Source organism: Colobus angolensis, unplaced genomic scaffold (assembly GCF_000951035.1).
Source record: "Colobus angolensis palliatus isolate OR3802 unplaced genomic scaffold, Cang.pa_1.0 Scaffold6, whole genome shotgun sequence".
Taxonomy (NCBI): domain Eukaryota; kingdom Metazoa; phylum Chordata; class Mammalia; order Primates; family Cercopithecidae; genus Colobus; species Colobus angolensis.
The window spans coordinates 8,147,543-8,166,491 of record NW_012119598.1 but is presented as its reverse complement, the minus strand read 5'-3'; the positions used below and the strand labels follow the sequence as shown (position 1 = coordinate 8,166,491).

Genomic DNA, 18,949 nt, shown 5'->3' with positions numbered 1-18,949 from the left:
TGAGCCACCGCACCCGGCCTGTCTCTTAGTTTTAATAATGCATCTTTCATACATACTCTTAAACACTGTTTAATTCTAAATGAATGTTTTACTTGTTCTGGTTTATGTCAGATAAACCAAGTCCCTATAATTCAGTCCACCCCAGGAGTGGATATCAAAGATTAGCCTGTTGAGAAGTATTTCTTGCTTATATCCAGTTTATCTTCTTTAAATAAAAATTATTTAATGTTTGGATTTTGAGGACTTCTAATGTATTTAAATCAACAGGGATTGATTAGAGATGTCAAAAATTACTGAAGTAGAAGCAGCACTACAGTTATTACAAAACAGCATATGAATCAAAAAGGATTACTAAGCAAATATTTCATTTGTATAAGAAAAGGACTAAGTCCAAAAAAAAAAAGGACTAAGTCATAGTTGGCTTTAAACCTAATTAACTGAATGATAGTAAGATGAACAAAATTACCAAACCAATACAATAAGCTTTAATTCCTGATTACCAGTGGCCCTGGAGAGACAGGATATTATTTGAGAGCCTAATATTTGAAAGCACTTTGTGTATAAAACTAAATAAGATACAGACCTTGCCTTTATGGAGTTCACAGTCTAGTAGCGATAATAATAACTATTAAGCTCAAGAACAAATATGAGCTAGGTAAGGTGGTGACAAAATGGAAAAGATGATCTGCTCTGCTTGAACCAGTGAGAAAAAGGCTTCAGGAAATGGCTGAGATGGGTCTTAAAAGGATAAGGAGGAGTAAGGAGGCTTTGAAAACCAGGTAGGCAGCAGAACACAAAGTGGAAAGGCACAGATGGGGCACGGTGTGGATGAGGAACTCTAAGTAACTCAGGCTGGCTAGAGCACAAGTTATGCATTTCATGGGGTAGTAGCAAAATACAAGAAGTAGGTAGGAGCCAGGATTCCAGAAGTCTTGAGAGCCATTCAAAGAATGTGAATTTTGCCACTGAGGAGTTCTCACTTTTTTTGAGACAGGGTCTCATTTTGTTGCCCAGGCTGGAGTGCAGGAGTGAGAATATGGCTCACTGCAGCCTCAACCTCCCAGGCTCAAGCAATCTTCCTGCCTCAGCCCCATAAGAGGCTGGGACCGGCTAATCTTTGTATTCTTTGTAGAGACGAGGTTTTGCCAGGTTGCCCGGGCTGGCCTTGAACTCCTGAGCTCAAGTGATCCACCTGCCTCAGCCTCCCAAAGTTTAGGGGTTACAGGCATGAGCCACCATGCCAGACCACCACTGAAGAGTTCTATGAGGTGACTATTCACTCTAAGCAGTATACAAGGGATGCAATCATATGCAGTAAGTTTAGAGAAAAGTAGAAAAAGTAGGAAAATGACCATCATTTCATTAGGAACTGAGCAGATGGTAAGGAGTGGAAGGAAGTATCTAAAATGACTCCTTGATTTCTGACTTAAGTTAATAGATGAGAGTCATCTCTTTAACCAGGATAGTAATGCTGGCGAAAAAGGAGCAGACTGAGAAAAAGGTAAGTTTAGTTCTAGACCTGATGAACTTGATATCCAGGTACATGCCTTGTCAGCAGCTGGAATACAGAAATAGACCTCAAATGATTTACATTTATTAATTCGGTGTTTGTTAACTCATATCTCTCGAGCTATAAAGATTTTACTAACAAGGGCAAAATTGACTGTCAATTTTGACAATGTCAGTATACCCTTATTTGAGGAATTAGCAGGAAAAAGAAAGAAAGAGAAAGAGGAAGGAAGGAAGGAAGGAGCAAAAGAAAGGGATCTAGGAAAGCACATGTTTAATACAGTTAACATCCTGCCTAGACAATACTTTCACATGTCCTGTTTAGGAAGCAAGCAAGTAAGAGATAAAAAAGGGAAAAAAATATCCAATCACACATGTAGAGAACTATGTCACTAGAGTGGTGGCTATTTGAACTGAACTATAATGAATGTTAAGAATCATAATCAATTGTTTACTCTCCTTACTTTAGCTTATTCTTAAAATCTATTTTCTCAGCATGGTCTACAACAGAAGAACCTGTTCTACTTTTAAAAAGTAGAGAATTCAACGTTGGATGATGCAGGGTTAGACCCACCTCTCTTTCCTTCTTCTCGACTCACAGTTTTTATCCTTATCTTTATTTCTTTTTCTTTTATGTGGGCTTCTACTCCGATCCCTTCTATGTCGTGAACATTCAGCATCCAAATAGCTTCCACCAGACTGCCGTGAATCTACTGAAGCTGATCGCCTTTCTTCATTCCTAAAACATAGAAAAGAATGTTAATCAGTTTGTTTTACCACTAGTCTCCAGTATATATACACAGACACACCAGTCTAAAGTGTAATATTCTATATCAAACCAATGGTAGATACGGTCTCAATGTGCACAATCTTATAACCCATATAAGACGACAAATAAACAGAGCTCTTAACCCTTTTATGCCTGAGGTTGCAATTTTTTAAATTTTTGCAGTGAGACCTTGGTGATGACCTTGGGCAGTAGGATATAAATAAATCCCACAGGTTTGGCGTTCCAATAATGGAACACTAGGCATAAAGAATAGTATGTTTTGCTATTTAAATATTTCACTAATATGGTTGTCCCCTGAAAACTGTCAAAGGGTAATGTCAGAACAACTCTGGTATAATAACTCTGGGCACTCACAACAAAAAACAGAAAGCATTTTCATGAGGATACTATGTGCTATCAAGGGTTTTGGAGATGCTAAAATTTAACAATTATAAGTTAATTGCTATCTGTTATCAAAGAGTATTTTCACCAACAAAGATAATGACATACTTTTCCGCATCATCCTCTGCCTTCTCTTGCTCTTCTTGCCAATGATTGCTGAGTTCTTCCATATGCACATTTATCACATCTCGAATCACCTTGGGAGAGGTAAGCACCGAACTTCAGGTAAGAAAACTGCTCAAAAAATTAAGACTATAGTGCTAGAAAAATCAGTGCTAACAATCAAATATTTACTAAGCGCTATGACATAATGGACTGTGGGACTTGTACAGTTTAGAGAACACAGAAAAGGCAATGGTCAAACTGGAATATGAATAGCCAATAAAAGTTTTATAGCAACATTACATTTGAAGTTGCTAAAACTGTACTACCTTTATGTGAGAAAATATCTCTGTTCTTAGGAAATACACACTGGGGATAAAGGGTTACGATATATGTAATTTAACCCTTAAAGGATTCAGGGGAAAACAATATGTACAGGTCAAGACAGAGAAAGAGAGTGCCAATGATAAGCTATGTGGCAAAATGCTAACAATGGGTGACCTGGGTAAAGGCAATATGGGAGTTCTTGGTACTATTTTTAGTTTTGCAATTTATCTCTCTGTTAGAGATTATTTACAAATGATTTTTTAAAAACCTTATAATGAAGTCATCTTGACTTAATCATATGACTTAATAAGACAAAATACGAAACATACAATCACTTCACAGATACTTTCTGAATGACTCTATAAAGAAACTTTCCTATTTACCCATGCCACCAAGCACAGGGTTAGTCACTGCAGAAGCAAAGACAAAACTAAAATAGGAGCTTACACTTCCCTCATGATTAAACAGAAAATGTTTTCAGAAAAAAGGTATAGGGTGTATATGCAGCCATAAAAAAGGATGAGTTTGCGTCCTTTGTAGGGACATGGATGCAGCTGGAAACCATCATTCTTAGCAAACTATCACAAGAACAGAAAACCAAACACCGCATGTTCTCACTCATAGGTGGGAACTGAACAATGACATCACTTTGACTCGGGAAGGGGAACATCACACATCGGGGCCTATCATGGGGGGGGAGGGGGAGGGATTGCACTGGGAGTTATACCTGATATAAATGACGAATTGATGGGTGCTGACGAGTTGATGGTGCAGCACACCAACATGGCACAAGTATACATATGTAACAAACCTGCACGTTATGCACATGTACCCTAGAACTTAAAGTATAATAATAATAAAAAAAAAGAAAAAAAAAAGAAAAAAGGTATAGGGGACGAGAGGCAATCTCAGAAACACTATCCTTCAGGCCTTACTGCATTTCTCCCTACCTTAAAGAAACTTTCAATGGCTCTCAAAGTAAAATGGAACAATATCCAAACTCCTTAATGAAGTCTTCAAAGCCCTCCAGGATTTTACTACATCAGATACAACCTAGCCTCATCTCTCAATGGAGAAGCCCTAAGCTCTAGCCACCCTGGGTTACTAATGAATTTCTGAAAAACTCCTATACTTTTATCTGCTTTTCAGAATGCTAGTTCTTCTACCCAGAAAATCCTTATCCACCACTTCTCCTCCTCCACTATATTCTCCCATGGAAAACCTAAGATATGCCAAGGTCAAACCTAGCGGAGTGACATGAGTCACACACACCTATCTCAAGTTCCAGCTCTTGTACTTCCCTAGCAGGCCTACAAGCCTCCCTGTCAGCAGCTCTACATAAGCGCCTTGAAGTCTGCTATTTGCACAGAACCCACCCAGCTCAGGTCCACCACAAAGGAAAGAGTCAATAAGCAAACATTCCTTTACTCCTCCTTGCTTCTCCCTTTCGCTCAAATGCTACATTCTCTATGAAGCCCTTGTCAATCTTACATTTCAATTTTTGAAGCTGGGTGATGGGTACATAAGGGTTCCTTAGACGATGCTATCCACTTTAGTATATGTTTGAATATTTCCACAATAAAATATAAACCATAAAATAGTGAAGAATGCTAGCAGCAACAATTTAAGCTTGATTACAAGGGTTATGAGACCAGAGAAGAAACAACTGATGAGCCAAGTATCTTAGGGACTCTAAGAATCACCAAGGTAGTATGACAGGGACCCAGGCCTCTACTTCGGAAGGTTAAGTCTAAAACACAGACTTTAACTGTAAAAAAGGACAGCATAAAATTTAGAGTTAAGCTGTGTGGTACAGAGTATAAGTACAATAAACTAGTGATAGATTAGTCAACTAGCACTTCATGGAAATGGTGGCCTTTAAACTCAACAACATTTAAAATGGCAAAAACAGAGCATTTCAGGTAAGAAAATAACAGGTAATAGGGCATTGAGGTAAGAATTATTATATGTAATCAGATACAGTTTAAGAGATATGCTTGACTAAAGCAAAAGAAAATGCTTGGGAAAAGGAGGCCAGATTATGGAAGGTCTTTTACATCAGAGAGAAGTAAGAAAAAATATGGGAACAATTAGGGAATTGATGAGGAAATTATTTGTAGAGTCTAGGCAAGGTAATTCATACACCAAAAAAAATTCATCAACTCTAATGAGCCATTAAATGGCATCTGAAAATAAGTCTAGATATACACTAAGAGACTAATGTATAAATAATGTATATCAACACATTTCTTAAGCCCAAATATTTACTAGAGTACATAAAAACATGCTTTCTGCCAAAAAAGATAATAGCTAATATCCATGAAGAAATCTGTGTTTGCATGCATTGTCAGTCAATGCTCATAACAACCCTGCAAAGATTATATTATTATTATTACGAAAAGAAAACATTCAATCTAAAAATCTCAAATAACTTGCTCAAGTCAAAGAGCCAATGAGAAATAGCAGAATCAAAACTCAATGTGAGGTCTATCTAAAGCCCAAACTCATACTCTTACCATGATACACTACTACTTTCTCACAAGGAGATATCTTTTAAGATTGTACAATTGTTTTACATAAGGTTCTTGTACTATGAAAGCCTTTGCTTGCTAAAGGGTGGGTCTAGAACTGATGGAACAGACACAAATCAGGTGTGGCCACCCTGAAGACACTTTCAGAAAATTTCCAAAAAATTGTGGAAATTCATAAACAGATTTAGAAAATTACCAAAAGGATATTTTTGTTATCAACAAAGATTATGTAAAACTTACCTCAGTATACGATTTCTTGGTTATGTGAACATTCTTAGCTCTATAGGACTGCCGTCTTCTTTTATAATCTCTTACTTCTGCCAGGATTTCAAGGTAGGATTTTGGACTTTTTCGACTATTATCTAATGAAAGAATAAAATAAAACTATTATATCCTTCAAAGCTTTTAAATTCTATAAATTATCAAATAAACACATCACAATCCTATATTTTAACTCGTTTCAAAGTAGCACTTAAAAACATTCTAAAAATTATATATTATTTATATACACGGGCTAAGTTTTATATCATTCTTTTTCTCCAGCCATTAGTTGAACATAAGAGTGCTTAGGTACATGGATTAAAGTAACAGCACAGTTGTAATATTCTTACAGAAAGAAGGTACATTTAAGGTAAAAGTCAGAGTAAAACCTCAGGTACTAAGTAAATATCCCTCAGTATCCGTGGAGGATTTGTTCAGGAACCCCCAAGGATACCAAAATCCATGGATGCTCAAGTCTCTGATATAAAATGGTGTAATATTCACATATAACCTACACACACCCTCCTGTACACTTGAAGTCATCTCTAAACTACTTTCAATACCTAATACAGGCCAAGTACAGTGGCTCAAGCCTGTAATCCCAGCACTTTGCGAGGCCAAGACAGGAGGATCACTTGAGGCCAGGGGTTTGAGACCAGCCTGACCAACGTAGCAAAACCTCGTCTCTACTAAAAATACAAAAATTAGCCAGGCATGGTGGCGCATGTCTGTAATCTCAGCTACTCGGGAGGCTGAGGCACGAGAATCGCTTGAGCTTGGGAGGCAGAGATTCCAACAAACTGAGATCACGCTACGGCACTCCAGCCTGGGCGACAGAGTAAGACTCTGTCTCAAAAAAACAAACAAACAAAAAAACAAAATAAAAAAAAACACCAAAAACCTGATATGATGTAAATGCTGTATGAATAGTTGTTAATATATTGTTTATGGAATTATGACAAGAATAAAAAGTCTCTACATGTATAGTACAGAGGCAACCACCCATTTTTATTTTTTCCAAATATTTTCAATCCGCAGTTGGTCAAACTGATGGACGTGGAACCCGCAGTTACAGAAGGCCAACTTCACTTCAATATTAAATGATACAAAACCATTTTACTCTAACTCAAAGTGGCCCGACAATTAAATCATCTTAATAACACTCACAGAATAAAATGATAATGAAAAAATGTAAAGCTATGATGTGCATCTCAAACCTTGATTGATTTTGGCAGCCAAGTCTACAAAGAGATCGCTGTCATTTTCAATAATGTGAGAATCAGAGCGCTTTTTCTTTGTCTCCTCAACTACGAAATCATAGAGGGCAAGACGATCAGCTTGAGTTAGATCACAAACAAACCGTTTGTGATTCAGAGGAACTTCAACAGGCAAAGAAGAATAAATCCCTAAAGTGAAAATAAAATCACAAGAATAAACAATACATGAAGCACTGTGAACTTAAAATCTACTAATTATCTTCAAACATGTGCTTTAATAATGCAATATTAACACAAACTCTTTTTCATAATCTCTAAATATACAAAATATCAATCTAAGCAATAAATGACAAACAAGAATTCTATCCTGAATGTTATATCCACAAAAAAAACACAACGTATTATGGATGTTTGCTATTCTCTCCAACAATATAAAGACAGATCCCAAGAAGGCAGGCAGGAATAATCATAAAAGACAATTTGCTCCAAGAAAGCCTTTTGGGTAACAATTTTTATAGCCATCTACAAAAGTAGGTTATCTATGGATAGGCTTTTCCCCATCAAAGTTGGGAAGAAAATGCTTTTAATAAGTAATATGCATTATAGTCCCTTTGAAAATAAACTATGGAAATATTAAAAACTGTGTAAAAAATATCTTTTGTATGAGACATCAAGCTAGATGGTCAATATTCAAAATATATCCCACTTGTGCAAGGACTTAGAGCTAGGGGCCAAAAAATAATTAAGTAGCAGAAATCCCACACCTCCTCAGGCCAGAAAAGAACAGATTAAATTGAAACTAAACTCATTTTAATTTTCTGAGGAGGAAGCATAGTGGCTTAACCAAATTAACTGAAAAAAGATAACAGCTGTGCCCCCCGGTAATTACAGAATTTTCTAAAATCTGCTCATTAGTGAAAAAAAAGTAAATACAATACCTTGATGTGATGTATTAAACATTGAAGAAAATTTTTGTTTTGAGATTCAAATTTTCTCAAATAAAAAAATGATTGGAACTGTAAAAAAAGCAATTTAAAACAATTCTTTCTAGACTTCATTATTCACTAATGCAAACAAAGAACATGAGCTACTAAAGGAATCCTTTTATTGTTTGCTAACTTATTCTAAAGTAGTAACTGGTTCATAGAACAACATAAAATCAGTAGCTCTTTCCAGATACTTATATTTGATAAAGTCTAACCTCATTAAGTTCCTAGGTAGAGGCAAAAAGAATTCAAATAAGAGCATACTATGAACTAAGCATTACAACAAAAAAGAGGTACTACTTGTCTACATATTAAGAGGAGAGCTGCAGTGAATCTGAGGCCATGGTTTAACACGGCTATAGATAACAATACATGGCCATTTTTACTAGTCAAAGGGTTTTGAATTAATGGGAAAAAAAGGGTTCCCTTTCAAGTCAATCAATTTTATTCTAATTATAGTAGGCATTTTATAATACAAAATTATGAAAACAGCTTTGATAAGCCTAATTCCTTTGAATACAGGCTATAAAAATTTGGGAGAAAAACAAAGATTAGAAAATAATGATGTATTACAAACAAGCTCCATATAAACCTTTGCCTGTTATTTTTAAACAAAGAAATATAATTTCCTTCTTAAATTATTTTAGCATTTTCTTCAATTTATTCATCTTAAGTTTCTTTATGATGAAGACTGATACTTAAATTCCTTGTAATTCAACCAAAATTCCAATTCAAGACTATAATATGTGACAGGTATTAAGATAAAGTTTAGAAATTTGAGTGATACTTTTAAAAGGATATCATTTGCAAAAAGGATACTGCATATCTTTAAATAAGGAGTACATTCAGGTTCCTAATTCCTCTTTATACTCACCCCAATTACTGAAAAAGAAAAAGTACAGGAAAGGTTAAGCAACAAACTGCATTCAATTCATTCGGAACATAGATATTTCTGACAACAAAAAGGATAAACATACTTAAATAAACTTACATTTACATAAAATGTAAATTTTCAAAATGCATGTTTCTAAATGATTTAAAAGTACATATGAATGTGCTGTAATTATAATAACTCTAAGACCCTTTGGCTGCCTGTTTTTGCAGGTTTTTTGTGGCAAAATATATAACATAAAATTTAACATTCTAGCCATTTTTTCAGCGTACTGTTCAGAGACATGAAGTGCATTCACATTGTTGTGCAACCTCTACCCATCTCTAGAACTTTTTCATCACCCCAAATTGAAACTCTAATCTATTGTTTTAATAATGCCAATTCTAATTCTTGTTAGTTACTCTTGTCATCAAAGGGGATCTTAAACATATAACATACAACATTAAATAGTAGTAGCAGGTGTTGTCACAAAGATACAAATTCAGAATTTTAGGGAGAATTCATTCAGAGTCAATTCCCTAACATTACAGATAACGAAATTAAGGGTCATAGAAGTAACATGACTTGCCCAAAGTCTCACAAGTGATAGGAACAGACTGGATCTAAAACCACTCTATCCTGTCTTTTAAAGTTTCTTTGACAGCACACTGATCATGGCCATGACTCAAACACACTTCACGATACTGAAATATACAACTTAAATACTTAATATTGAAGGAAAAAGATAAACCACTAAACATAAAATGATTGTTTATGATTGAAGTATCTTGGTTAAAAAATTAACCAAAGTAACTATATCTGAAAATAAGTATGTATATCTAATAGCTGTTCGAGCTTTCATAAAGTTTAAGATTGAGAATTCTGTACACTGAGTTTAGGCCTGACATGACAGATGAAATGAAAACATACATATAAAACCTTGTCAAAAAACTTACATTTCAGTGTGTAACAAACAAAATATGAATTAGATGGAGAAATGTAAAATTTTTCATGTGAGTCATTCTCCCTTCAAAGTAAATACATCAATAAGATATTTAAAGAAAGTCTTGTCTTGAGGGAAAAGATCTTAAAATGTCTAAGACATAAGTGAGCCACAAAAATAATCTGTTCAGAAATTGAATAACTCTACAGAGGACATAAAACAAATTTTGTTTTTTTTTTTGAGACAGAGTCTCACTCTGTTGCCCAGACTGGACTGCAGTGGCGCCATCTTGGCTCACTGCAACCTCCACCGCCCAGGTTCAAGCGATTCTCCTGCCTCAGCCTCCCGAGTAGCTGGATTACAGGCACGCACCATAGCGCCTGGCTAATTTTTGTATTTTTAGCAGAGACAGGGTTTCACCATGTTGGCCAGGCTGGTCTCAAACTCCTGACCTCAGGTGATCCACCCACCTTGGCCTCCCAAAGTGCTGGGATTACAGGCATGAGCCAACATGCACAGCCAAAAAAATTTTTTAAACAAGGTTAAAGATCATATAAAAAGTTACTGTTGGCCAGGCACGGTAGCTCACGCCTGTTATCCCAACACTTTGGGAGGCCAAGGTGGGCAGATCACTAGGTCAGGAAATCGAGACCATCCTGGCTAACATGGTGAAACTCCATCTCTACTAAAAAAATACAAAAAAATTCACCCGGTATGGTGGCGGGTGCCTGTAGTCCCTGCTACTCGGTAGCCTGAGGCAGGAGAATGGCGTGAACCCAGGAGGCTGAGCTAGCAGTGAGCCGAGATTGTGCCACTAAACTCCAGCCTGGGCGGCAGAGCAAGACTCAGCCTCAAAAAAAAAAGAAAAAAAAGTTACTGGTAACAATTAAATCTTAATTTAAGATAGTGTAAGAATTCAAAATCAAAGTTCCTCTTACCTATCAAAAGAATCAAAGTAATTATTTGCTTTTGAAAAGAACTAAGCTCCATGTCCAAATCTCCCTTATTACCGTTATAAAAATTAAAAAGCAGAACATTTTCCAAATTACTCATATATATAAAACTCATCCATCATGAGGTCAGGAGATCGAGATCATCCTGGCTAATCCGGTGAAACCCCGTCTCTACTAAAAAATACAAAAAAAAAAAAAAACTAGCCGGGCGAGGTGGCAGGCGCCTGTATTCCCAGCTACTCGAGAGGCTGAGGCAGGAGAATGGCGTGAACCCGGGAGGCGAAGCTTGCAGTGAGTCGAGATCCGGCCACTGCACTCCAGCCTGGGTGACACAGCAAGACTCCGTCTCAGAAAAAAAAAAAACCTCATCCATTTCATTATCTTAATATTACTTTCTGTACATTAATTTCCACTTAGACCATAGAAGCTACCAATTTTTGGAGCTAGGACTTGTTTAGCATCCATTATCTCTGTTCCTCTCAACAACTCTATAAATAGAGTTTTGTATTACAGATAAAGAAACAAAAACTCAGAGTTGTCATCATTAATACATGGCCAAGCAGCTACTTCTACTTCTCTAAAACAGGTTTACGCAAAGCAGAATTAACAATTAGCAGCACCAATAGTCACAATTAATATGTAGAGATACGAAGTTTGTGATATTCTTCCACTTAATCATGAGAGACATAATAAATAAATTTAAGCAATATCTAGAATCCTAGTCCACAAATTTTACTAAATGTAGGGTTTCTAACAGAAAATCAGACAACTCAGTTCAGAGTTTGTGTCAAAATTCAGAACTTAGTTCTGGATCCACTTTGCTACTATCTAGCAAAGGCGAGTTACTTCACTTTTTTGTGTCTGTTTCTTCACCTATCATGGAGGGGAAATACCGTTCAGCTTATCACAAGTTTGTTGTGAAAGAGAAATGTACTTTATAAAAGAGCTTTAAAAAAATAACCTTTTAAAAAATAAAAATATGGAGGACCTTTAGAACAAACACACTAGAACTTTATCATGTCTCTATCAGATAGTTTTTCTTATCTGTAAAATGCAGACACTGGATTAGATGATCTCCAAGTTCTCTTTCAACTCTAAAATAAATTCAGTAAATCTAACCACTTAAGAGTCAAATAAAGTCCTTTAAGTATTATTAACCTCCTCAAAAACCAAAAACCTCCAACTTTTTTATGGGTACACTACCAGGGTATATGAGTAGAACCAATAGCAGAGGCCAAAAAAGGCTTGACTAGTCTAGTCATAGCTCAGTAATCTGTCCGAATAAATAAAATGAGAGTCAACTGTCTCCCTCAAAGAAAAAAATCTGGAATTTCGCTGACAGGGACAAAAGTGGGAACCTCAAAACAAAAAAATACAAGAAATGTGCTTCTGGCTGTTGTAGAGAACCCATGTAATATAGACAGCTAAGGATAGTCTTCCTTCTGTAGTCACAGTGCAACTCTGAGAAATCAAGTCCAGATACTGGCTTAAAACAATATTTGGTAAAGATCCTCAACTTCAACGAGGGAGAAAACCAACCATGATTATAGCCTGGTAAATATAATTCAGCTAGAAAAAAGAATGAGGAAAAAAAGGTAAGTTGTGCAGAGAAAGCTACCTACAGAAGGTTCAAAGACAATGCAGAAATAGAAATCCTTATAAGAGAAGCCACTCAGGTTTTGGCTAGATGTCATATCCTATCTACATTCATTAGAAATTTAAACTTTTATTAACTCGTTTGTCTATGTGTTTGTTCATTGGTTTGTTTTTGAGACAGAGTTTCGCTCTGTTGCCCACGCTGGAGTGCAATGGCGCGATCTGGGCTCACCGAAACCTCCGCCTCCTGGGTTCAAGCAATTCTTCCTGCCTTGGTCTCCTGAGTAGCTGGGATTACAGGCACTTGCCACCACACCCAGCTAATTTTTGTATTTTTTAGTGTTTCGTCATGTTGGCCAGGGTGGTCTTGAACTCCTGACCTCAGGTGATCCACCCGCCTCAGCCTCCCAAAGTGCTGGGATGACAGGTGTGAGCCACCGTGTCTGGCCTATGTCTCTGTTTTTGATGGATTAAGTTTTCTTTCAATTTCCTAAAAGCTTATGCTTAAAACTTCTAACCTATTCTCTGCTGAAGTTCCCAGGGAGAAACTCTTTAACCCAGCTCTAAAGATGGGCATGAAAGGATCTATTAATATGAATCCTCTGAAATTATATGGAAAACTTTTGTGTTTGTACTTTTTTTCTGAGAAGGGGATCCCAAGCATTCATCACTTCAAACCAACTCACTTACTGTGTAGCAATCTGAGGGTACCTGTGGAGACTAATCTCTTTCAGCCTAAGCCTTTTCTTTACATTGCATTTCGACACTCTAAAGAGAGGAAATCTCAGGGTAAAAGAGTCTCACTCAGTGGCATTTATAGATGTTCCCTGACTTACATGGGGTTACATCCCGATAAACCCATCATAAACTTTATATGGTTAAGTTGAAAATGCAGCCCAGAGTCTGATAAAAGAATCACTAGTACTTCAAGTCTAAAACCTTGTGATTATGTGTATTGTTTTCACACCATCATAAAATTGAAAAAATCCTAAATTAAATCATCAAGTTGGGACCATCTGTATTTATTAAATAACAGGTTTTTATATGAGCCACAAGACCATCTCACCTATAAATCACCAGGTTATTCCAAAGGATGAACCCCTAGCTAAGATAGTGTCCTAGTGAGACTCTAGTGTATCTCAACAGGAAATATCTAACAAATGATGGTGAAATGAAGCAAATTAGCCTAATGTTAAATGTAAAACTTAACCTTTCCCATGTAACAGTTTTCACAGGTTTTTCTTGAAATTAGTAACATGTTTATGAGAAAAATAATAATTTGATTCATTAATTCACTTAAACTGTAATGCCACTTACTTTGATTATAACAATCACTGTCTTTCCCAACTGCAGTTCTAGCTTGTTTAATTATCTGGAATTGTGAGTCCTTATCTGTCCAAAAAAACAAAAAAATCCATAAATACAATATGAATCATCAGTGACCACAATTAAATGACTAACTGGTTTCTGATCCAAGCCCTTCGGGCACATGGACAAACCTTCCAGAATCTTAAGAAACATCCACATCCCTGTCTATGAAATCTGAACACAGAATCCTTTCAGATTTATCGACAGCCCAGTAAGTAATCACACTTCAAGTAGTTCATGCCTTTAATTAGGCCCGCAGCAGTAGCAGCGACAAATTTTACTGACCAATAACAGCTAACATTCTTGAAGCGTGTGCTTAATAGTCACAACTCTGTGACCCTTTAGCTGACTCCAGCTAAGTGCCTGACACTATTCTAAGAATATTATATATATATCACTTAATCCTCGCAAAGTGCGATTATAACCATCTCTATTTTATAAAGAAATTTAGGCAAACAGGTTAATTACCTCGCTGAAAGTCACATCTGTTCATGATAAAAACAGGAGTTGAATCAGGACATTCTCTTTCAAGAGCCCAAGACTTTAACCTCTATATATGCTGTGAATCCCTGGAACACATGTCCATCTTCAGTCTCATCCTTCACTCTATGTCACACGCTCAAATTTTTGTTGTAACTGAGAAGGAAGGTGTCTGCTCTACTACACAAAGCTTTGTAAGGTTTTCACTGCCTATTAATACAAGCCTGGTCCCTAAACTTCAGATTATGTGAATTAGTTGCCTTGTACATTAATTAATTCTACATTCTCTTAAGATACTAAATGTCCTTCTTAATCATAAGCATGCTTATAAAATCCATTCTTTTGATAATGCAAAAATGAAAAATCAGTATCTACACTAAGATATTTTTAAATCATAATAACTTAATACTTACTCAAAGTAATTGAAGGTATCTTCACATTCTCATAGAAAAACTCAGGATTATACATTTCATCCTGAAAAAAAAAATCTTAGTGTTCTTAAGTATCAGATAATTGACTATTTTAAGACTTGATATAAACAATAGATTAGTATCACTTAATTATTTCTCACAATAATTTGTGAAATTAGGCAAGTACCATCCTACCCTTCAAGTAAGGGCTATTATTTCACGTTGATGAGCCTCACAATATAACTTCCAAAAATTGTGAATTAAGGCATGAAATGCATGACATATACCTATATATTTTACTATAAAATAGTAAATATATGGTACCTCTTCTTCTTTGGTATAGCCCATTTTCCTCAATCTACAAGATGCCATGTGCTTTGCCAAAGACGATTTAGGCATGTGATGATTGGAATCGTAAGGACATAACACAACTTCATCCTATAAAAATCAGACAGAAACAAAGAAAATCAGTACATGCTATTTAAATAAGTAATTATTACCACTAAATGTTTGCCATTTGATTATGTGCCAGCACTGTCTAGTGCGCCCTCTTCTACAGGCCTCTCTCAACCCCCGTGTGGGTGTGTGTTAAAGAGAAACAAAACTCCCTCAACCCCTAACTCCCTAAATGCCCCTGTGCTCTCTGCACTCCTTCAAAGCCTAACTCTCTGAAATGTGTATTTACGCTCACCGTCTAAACAACCTCACTTATAACCATTCCTCACTCACTGCCACCATCACCCCACTGAAACCAGTCAATAGGTCACTAACAACCTTGCTACTAAAGCCAAAGAACATGTCACTGTCTTGTCATATCTGAACTCTTGGAAGGTCGCACTCCAATTGTTCATTTGTCATTCAGACACACCCCTCATGTTCTTTCTACCTCTCTGGCTTCTTCTATTTGGTCTCCTCTAAATATCTGTCTACCTTGCTCTATTTGTCCCCCTTTAGATGTTGGTTTTCATAGATTAATATAACCACTGACCTTTTGCTATTTAGTATCTGCTTACTGAAAGAAAGATCTCAAGGTTGTAACTCTCACTATACAGTGAGGACTCCCAAAATTTATATCTTTAAACCTTGTTTCTCTCCAGTACCGTATACTAAAGATACTAAAAGTTCAACAAAAACAAAAATAAATTCATTCTACTCATCGTCTCCTAACCCTCAAACCTACTCCCCTCTTGTACTTTCCATTTCAGTGAAAGGTCCCACTTGCTCAAGCAAGAAACCACGTCTTCTCCCTCATCACCCATATCCAATCAGTCACCTGGCTCTGCCAATATAACTCCTAAATATTTCTGAAAATCCCTCAACATCCTCCATCCCCACTGCCACTTCCCCAATTCAGAGATCATCAACTCTCTGCTGGAATACCACAGCCATCTCCTGACTACGCTCGCTTTCTCTCTCTGCTTCCAGTCTTGCTGCCCTCCCCTTCATTTTCCATCCTGTAGCTGGTCTGAATTCCAGCTCTGCCACTTACTGCTGCATGAAATTGGGTGAGGTACTTAATCTCTCTTTGCCTCATTTTCCTCATCTATTATATAAAATGAAATAGCAGGACTTCTCTCAAAAAGTGATTGTGAAGATTTAAAAAAGTATACCAAAGTTTATACACATAAAGGAATTCAAATAGGGCCTGGTACATAGCAAGCATTCAATAAATGTATGCTATTATTTTATTAAAAGGTAACTATGATTATGATATGCCCTGGCTTAAAATACTTCCATGCTTCCCCACTGCCTTCATTAAAAAAAAAAAACTAGACTTTCTAATATGGCTAACAAGGACATTTAAGAACTGACCTCTACCCCTCACCATCGTTCTGCGGTAACTCTACACCCTATGCTCTAGCTATCCTTAACTACTTGAGGCTTCCTGATTCGGTCACTCCCTCGTCTCTGAACTTCTACACATGCTGTTGAGGCTTCTTCTTCTCATCCCCCCAATCCCCTAGTTAATTCAGATCACTTTTATTTACCAGCTTAGAATTCACTTTGTCCAGGAAGCCTTTGTTGACCACACCACTTTGTCCACCACACCCTACAATAAACTGTACTACAGCAATTCCAGCCCCACCCATCATAGACCCATGATAATATAATGGTTGAGTTCTCCGTATTCCCCCTCACCATCACCAGACAATAAGCTCTGTGAGGACCAGAAACTGTAACTGTTGTTCACTAAATTTAGTACTGAAACACCGGTGGAAATCCTAATTGCCATTTACTACCAGTGTATCCTTGGACAAATTATTACCTCTGTGTCCCTTTCCTCGTCTATAAAACGTGGTCAACAATACCTACTTCACAGGGTTATTTTGAGTATTAAATGAAGTAATGTATTGTAAGTGGCACAAACAAAGTGCTATTTAAATGTTAATACAAGGAATCCAACGTTACTGCAACGCTGAGTAAACAATGTATGGAAAGGTCTGGTAAGTCCCACTCAATGGAATTCCCAGCTTCAAATACCCCTCTAAACGAACAATAAAGATTTTTAAATTTCTTCTGTGCTTTTAATACAATAAATAATGAATGGTATATACAGAAATCAAATATATTTTAAATGTCTCAGGAATCAGTAACTTAAACTCAGGAGAAATTATTACAGCATGCAAGTAATATTAAAGATAACGAATAAACCCCGCATTGCAGCACTTCCCTTCCTCTCACTCCACCAAAAAACACCCCACAAAAAACAAAAATCACCATTGTTCACTCTAAATACACTTGCCTACATTTTTTAAAAAGCAATTCTAATGTCCACCGGAGTTGCCAGTTACCATCTCTTGGTGACATCCTTTAATAATCCTAGAATCGGTGCTGTCCCAGTAAGAAGTGTCCAATTTTAAGGCATAGAAAGGCGAACTGGCAAACTCCCAGCTCTCCTGACACCGAATCTGGTGCAACTGCGGAATCCATATGACAGATGACAATGCAAACCGCCAATCCCTCTGCAGCACTCTGAGACCCATTCACTTACTTTCTAAATAAACACCAAATCTGCCATTCCCTCCTCATTCAACACATCTTCCGGAATTTTGTTTGTTTGTGTTTTGAGACAGGGTCTTGCTCTATCGCCCAGGCTGGAATGTAGTGGAGAGATCTCGGCTCACCGCACCCTCGACCTCCTGAGCTCAAGCGATCCTCCCACCCCAGCCTCCCAAATAGCTGGGGCCACAGGCTCACACCATCACACTCGGCTTATTTTTGTATTTTTGGTAGGAAGAGGTTTCACCATGTTGCCCAGGCTAGTCTCGAAATCCTGGGTTCAACGGATCCTCCCGCCTTGGCCTCTCAAAGTGCTGGGATTACAGGCGTAAGCCACCGCGCCCGGCCCCCCCTTTTCTTTAAACTCGAAGTTCCGCGGGAGGAGCGCCGCACCGGAGGTCGGCGTGGAGCCTTCGGGAGGCCCTCACGCGCCCGAGCCCAGGACTCAGGGAGGTCAGGGCTGCTCCAGGGCCCGCGGCGCCCCTCGGGTCCCGGGCGCCCATCGCGGCTCTGCACACGGACGAGGACTCCTCGCCCTTCCCTCCGCGGCTGCCAGTGCGGATCTCCCTTCTTCCAGAGAAGACCGCGGGCCGATAGTCCCCGAAAGGGCCCCACGGCCGCGCCCCTCACCTCCGCCGCCTCCTCTTCCCCGGGATCCAGACTATCCAGGTCCCAGCCCAGGGACGCCGTCACCTCCTCCAGCGTCCGGCAGCAGCTCTCCACGAACTCGCTCAGCTCCTCCTGCAGCCGCCGCCGCTCCTCCACAGGTGGAGGTTCGCCCTCCATGGCTGCAGCCCACCCGCCAAGAGAAAGCGGCCGAACTGCAGACGGCGCGCGCGGGCCTCTGGGAGCTGTGGGCGGGGCCACAGTCACCACGTGACTGGAACAGCCTGTAGGGAAGAGCCCCGGGAAGGGCGGGACTGTTATTTTGAGAGGCGTTTTCCAATCTCCTCTCAGCTTTTGGGTGCAGTTGCGCTGGCCTTTCCTGAAAGACATTCACGCTCCTCGACTTTCTCAGAAAAAACGGTTTATAGCTACAGAAAAGTTTTAAAAATAGTACAGTGAGCTTTCGTTTAGCCGTCCTTCAGCTCGTTGTTAACATTTTGCCACCTTTGATTTCTCTCCATCTCTTCTCTCCACATTCACAGCCCCACCCAATGATTTTTGCTGAATTCTTTGAAAGTAAGTTGCAGATTCTTCACCCCCAATATGTTAACATGCGTG

General features: G+C 38.1%; 1 protein-coding gene across 1 annotated transcript in view; it reads right to left on the bottom strand.

The window, feature by feature from the left end:
• SNRNP48 (small nuclear ribonucleoprotein 48kDa (U11/U12)) overlaps nt 1–18,542 on the bottom strand; it is a 19,262-nt gene extending 720 nt beyond the window's left edge. The window contains exons 1-8 of the mRNA XM_011962654.1: nt 18,356–18,542; nt 15,050–15,163; nt 14,729–14,789; nt 13,785–13,859; nt 7,119–7,307; nt 5,881–6,002; nt 2,789–2,877; nt 2,084–2,248 (exon numbers count right to left, since the gene is read on the bottom strand). Coding sequence (XP_011818044.1) covers nt 2,084–2,248; nt 2,789–2,877; nt 5,881–6,002; nt 7,119–7,307; nt 13,785–13,859; nt 14,729–14,789; nt 15,050–15,163; nt 18,356–18,511 — 971 coding nt within the window. The 5' untranslated portion in view covers nt 18,512–18,542. The remainder of the gene's footprint in view (nt 1–2,083; nt 2,249–2,788; nt 2,878–5,880; nt 6,003–7,118; nt 7,308–13,784; nt 13,860–14,728; nt 14,790–15,049; nt 15,164–18,355) is intronic.
• Nucleotides 18,543–18,949: the final 407 nt, after the last annotated feature.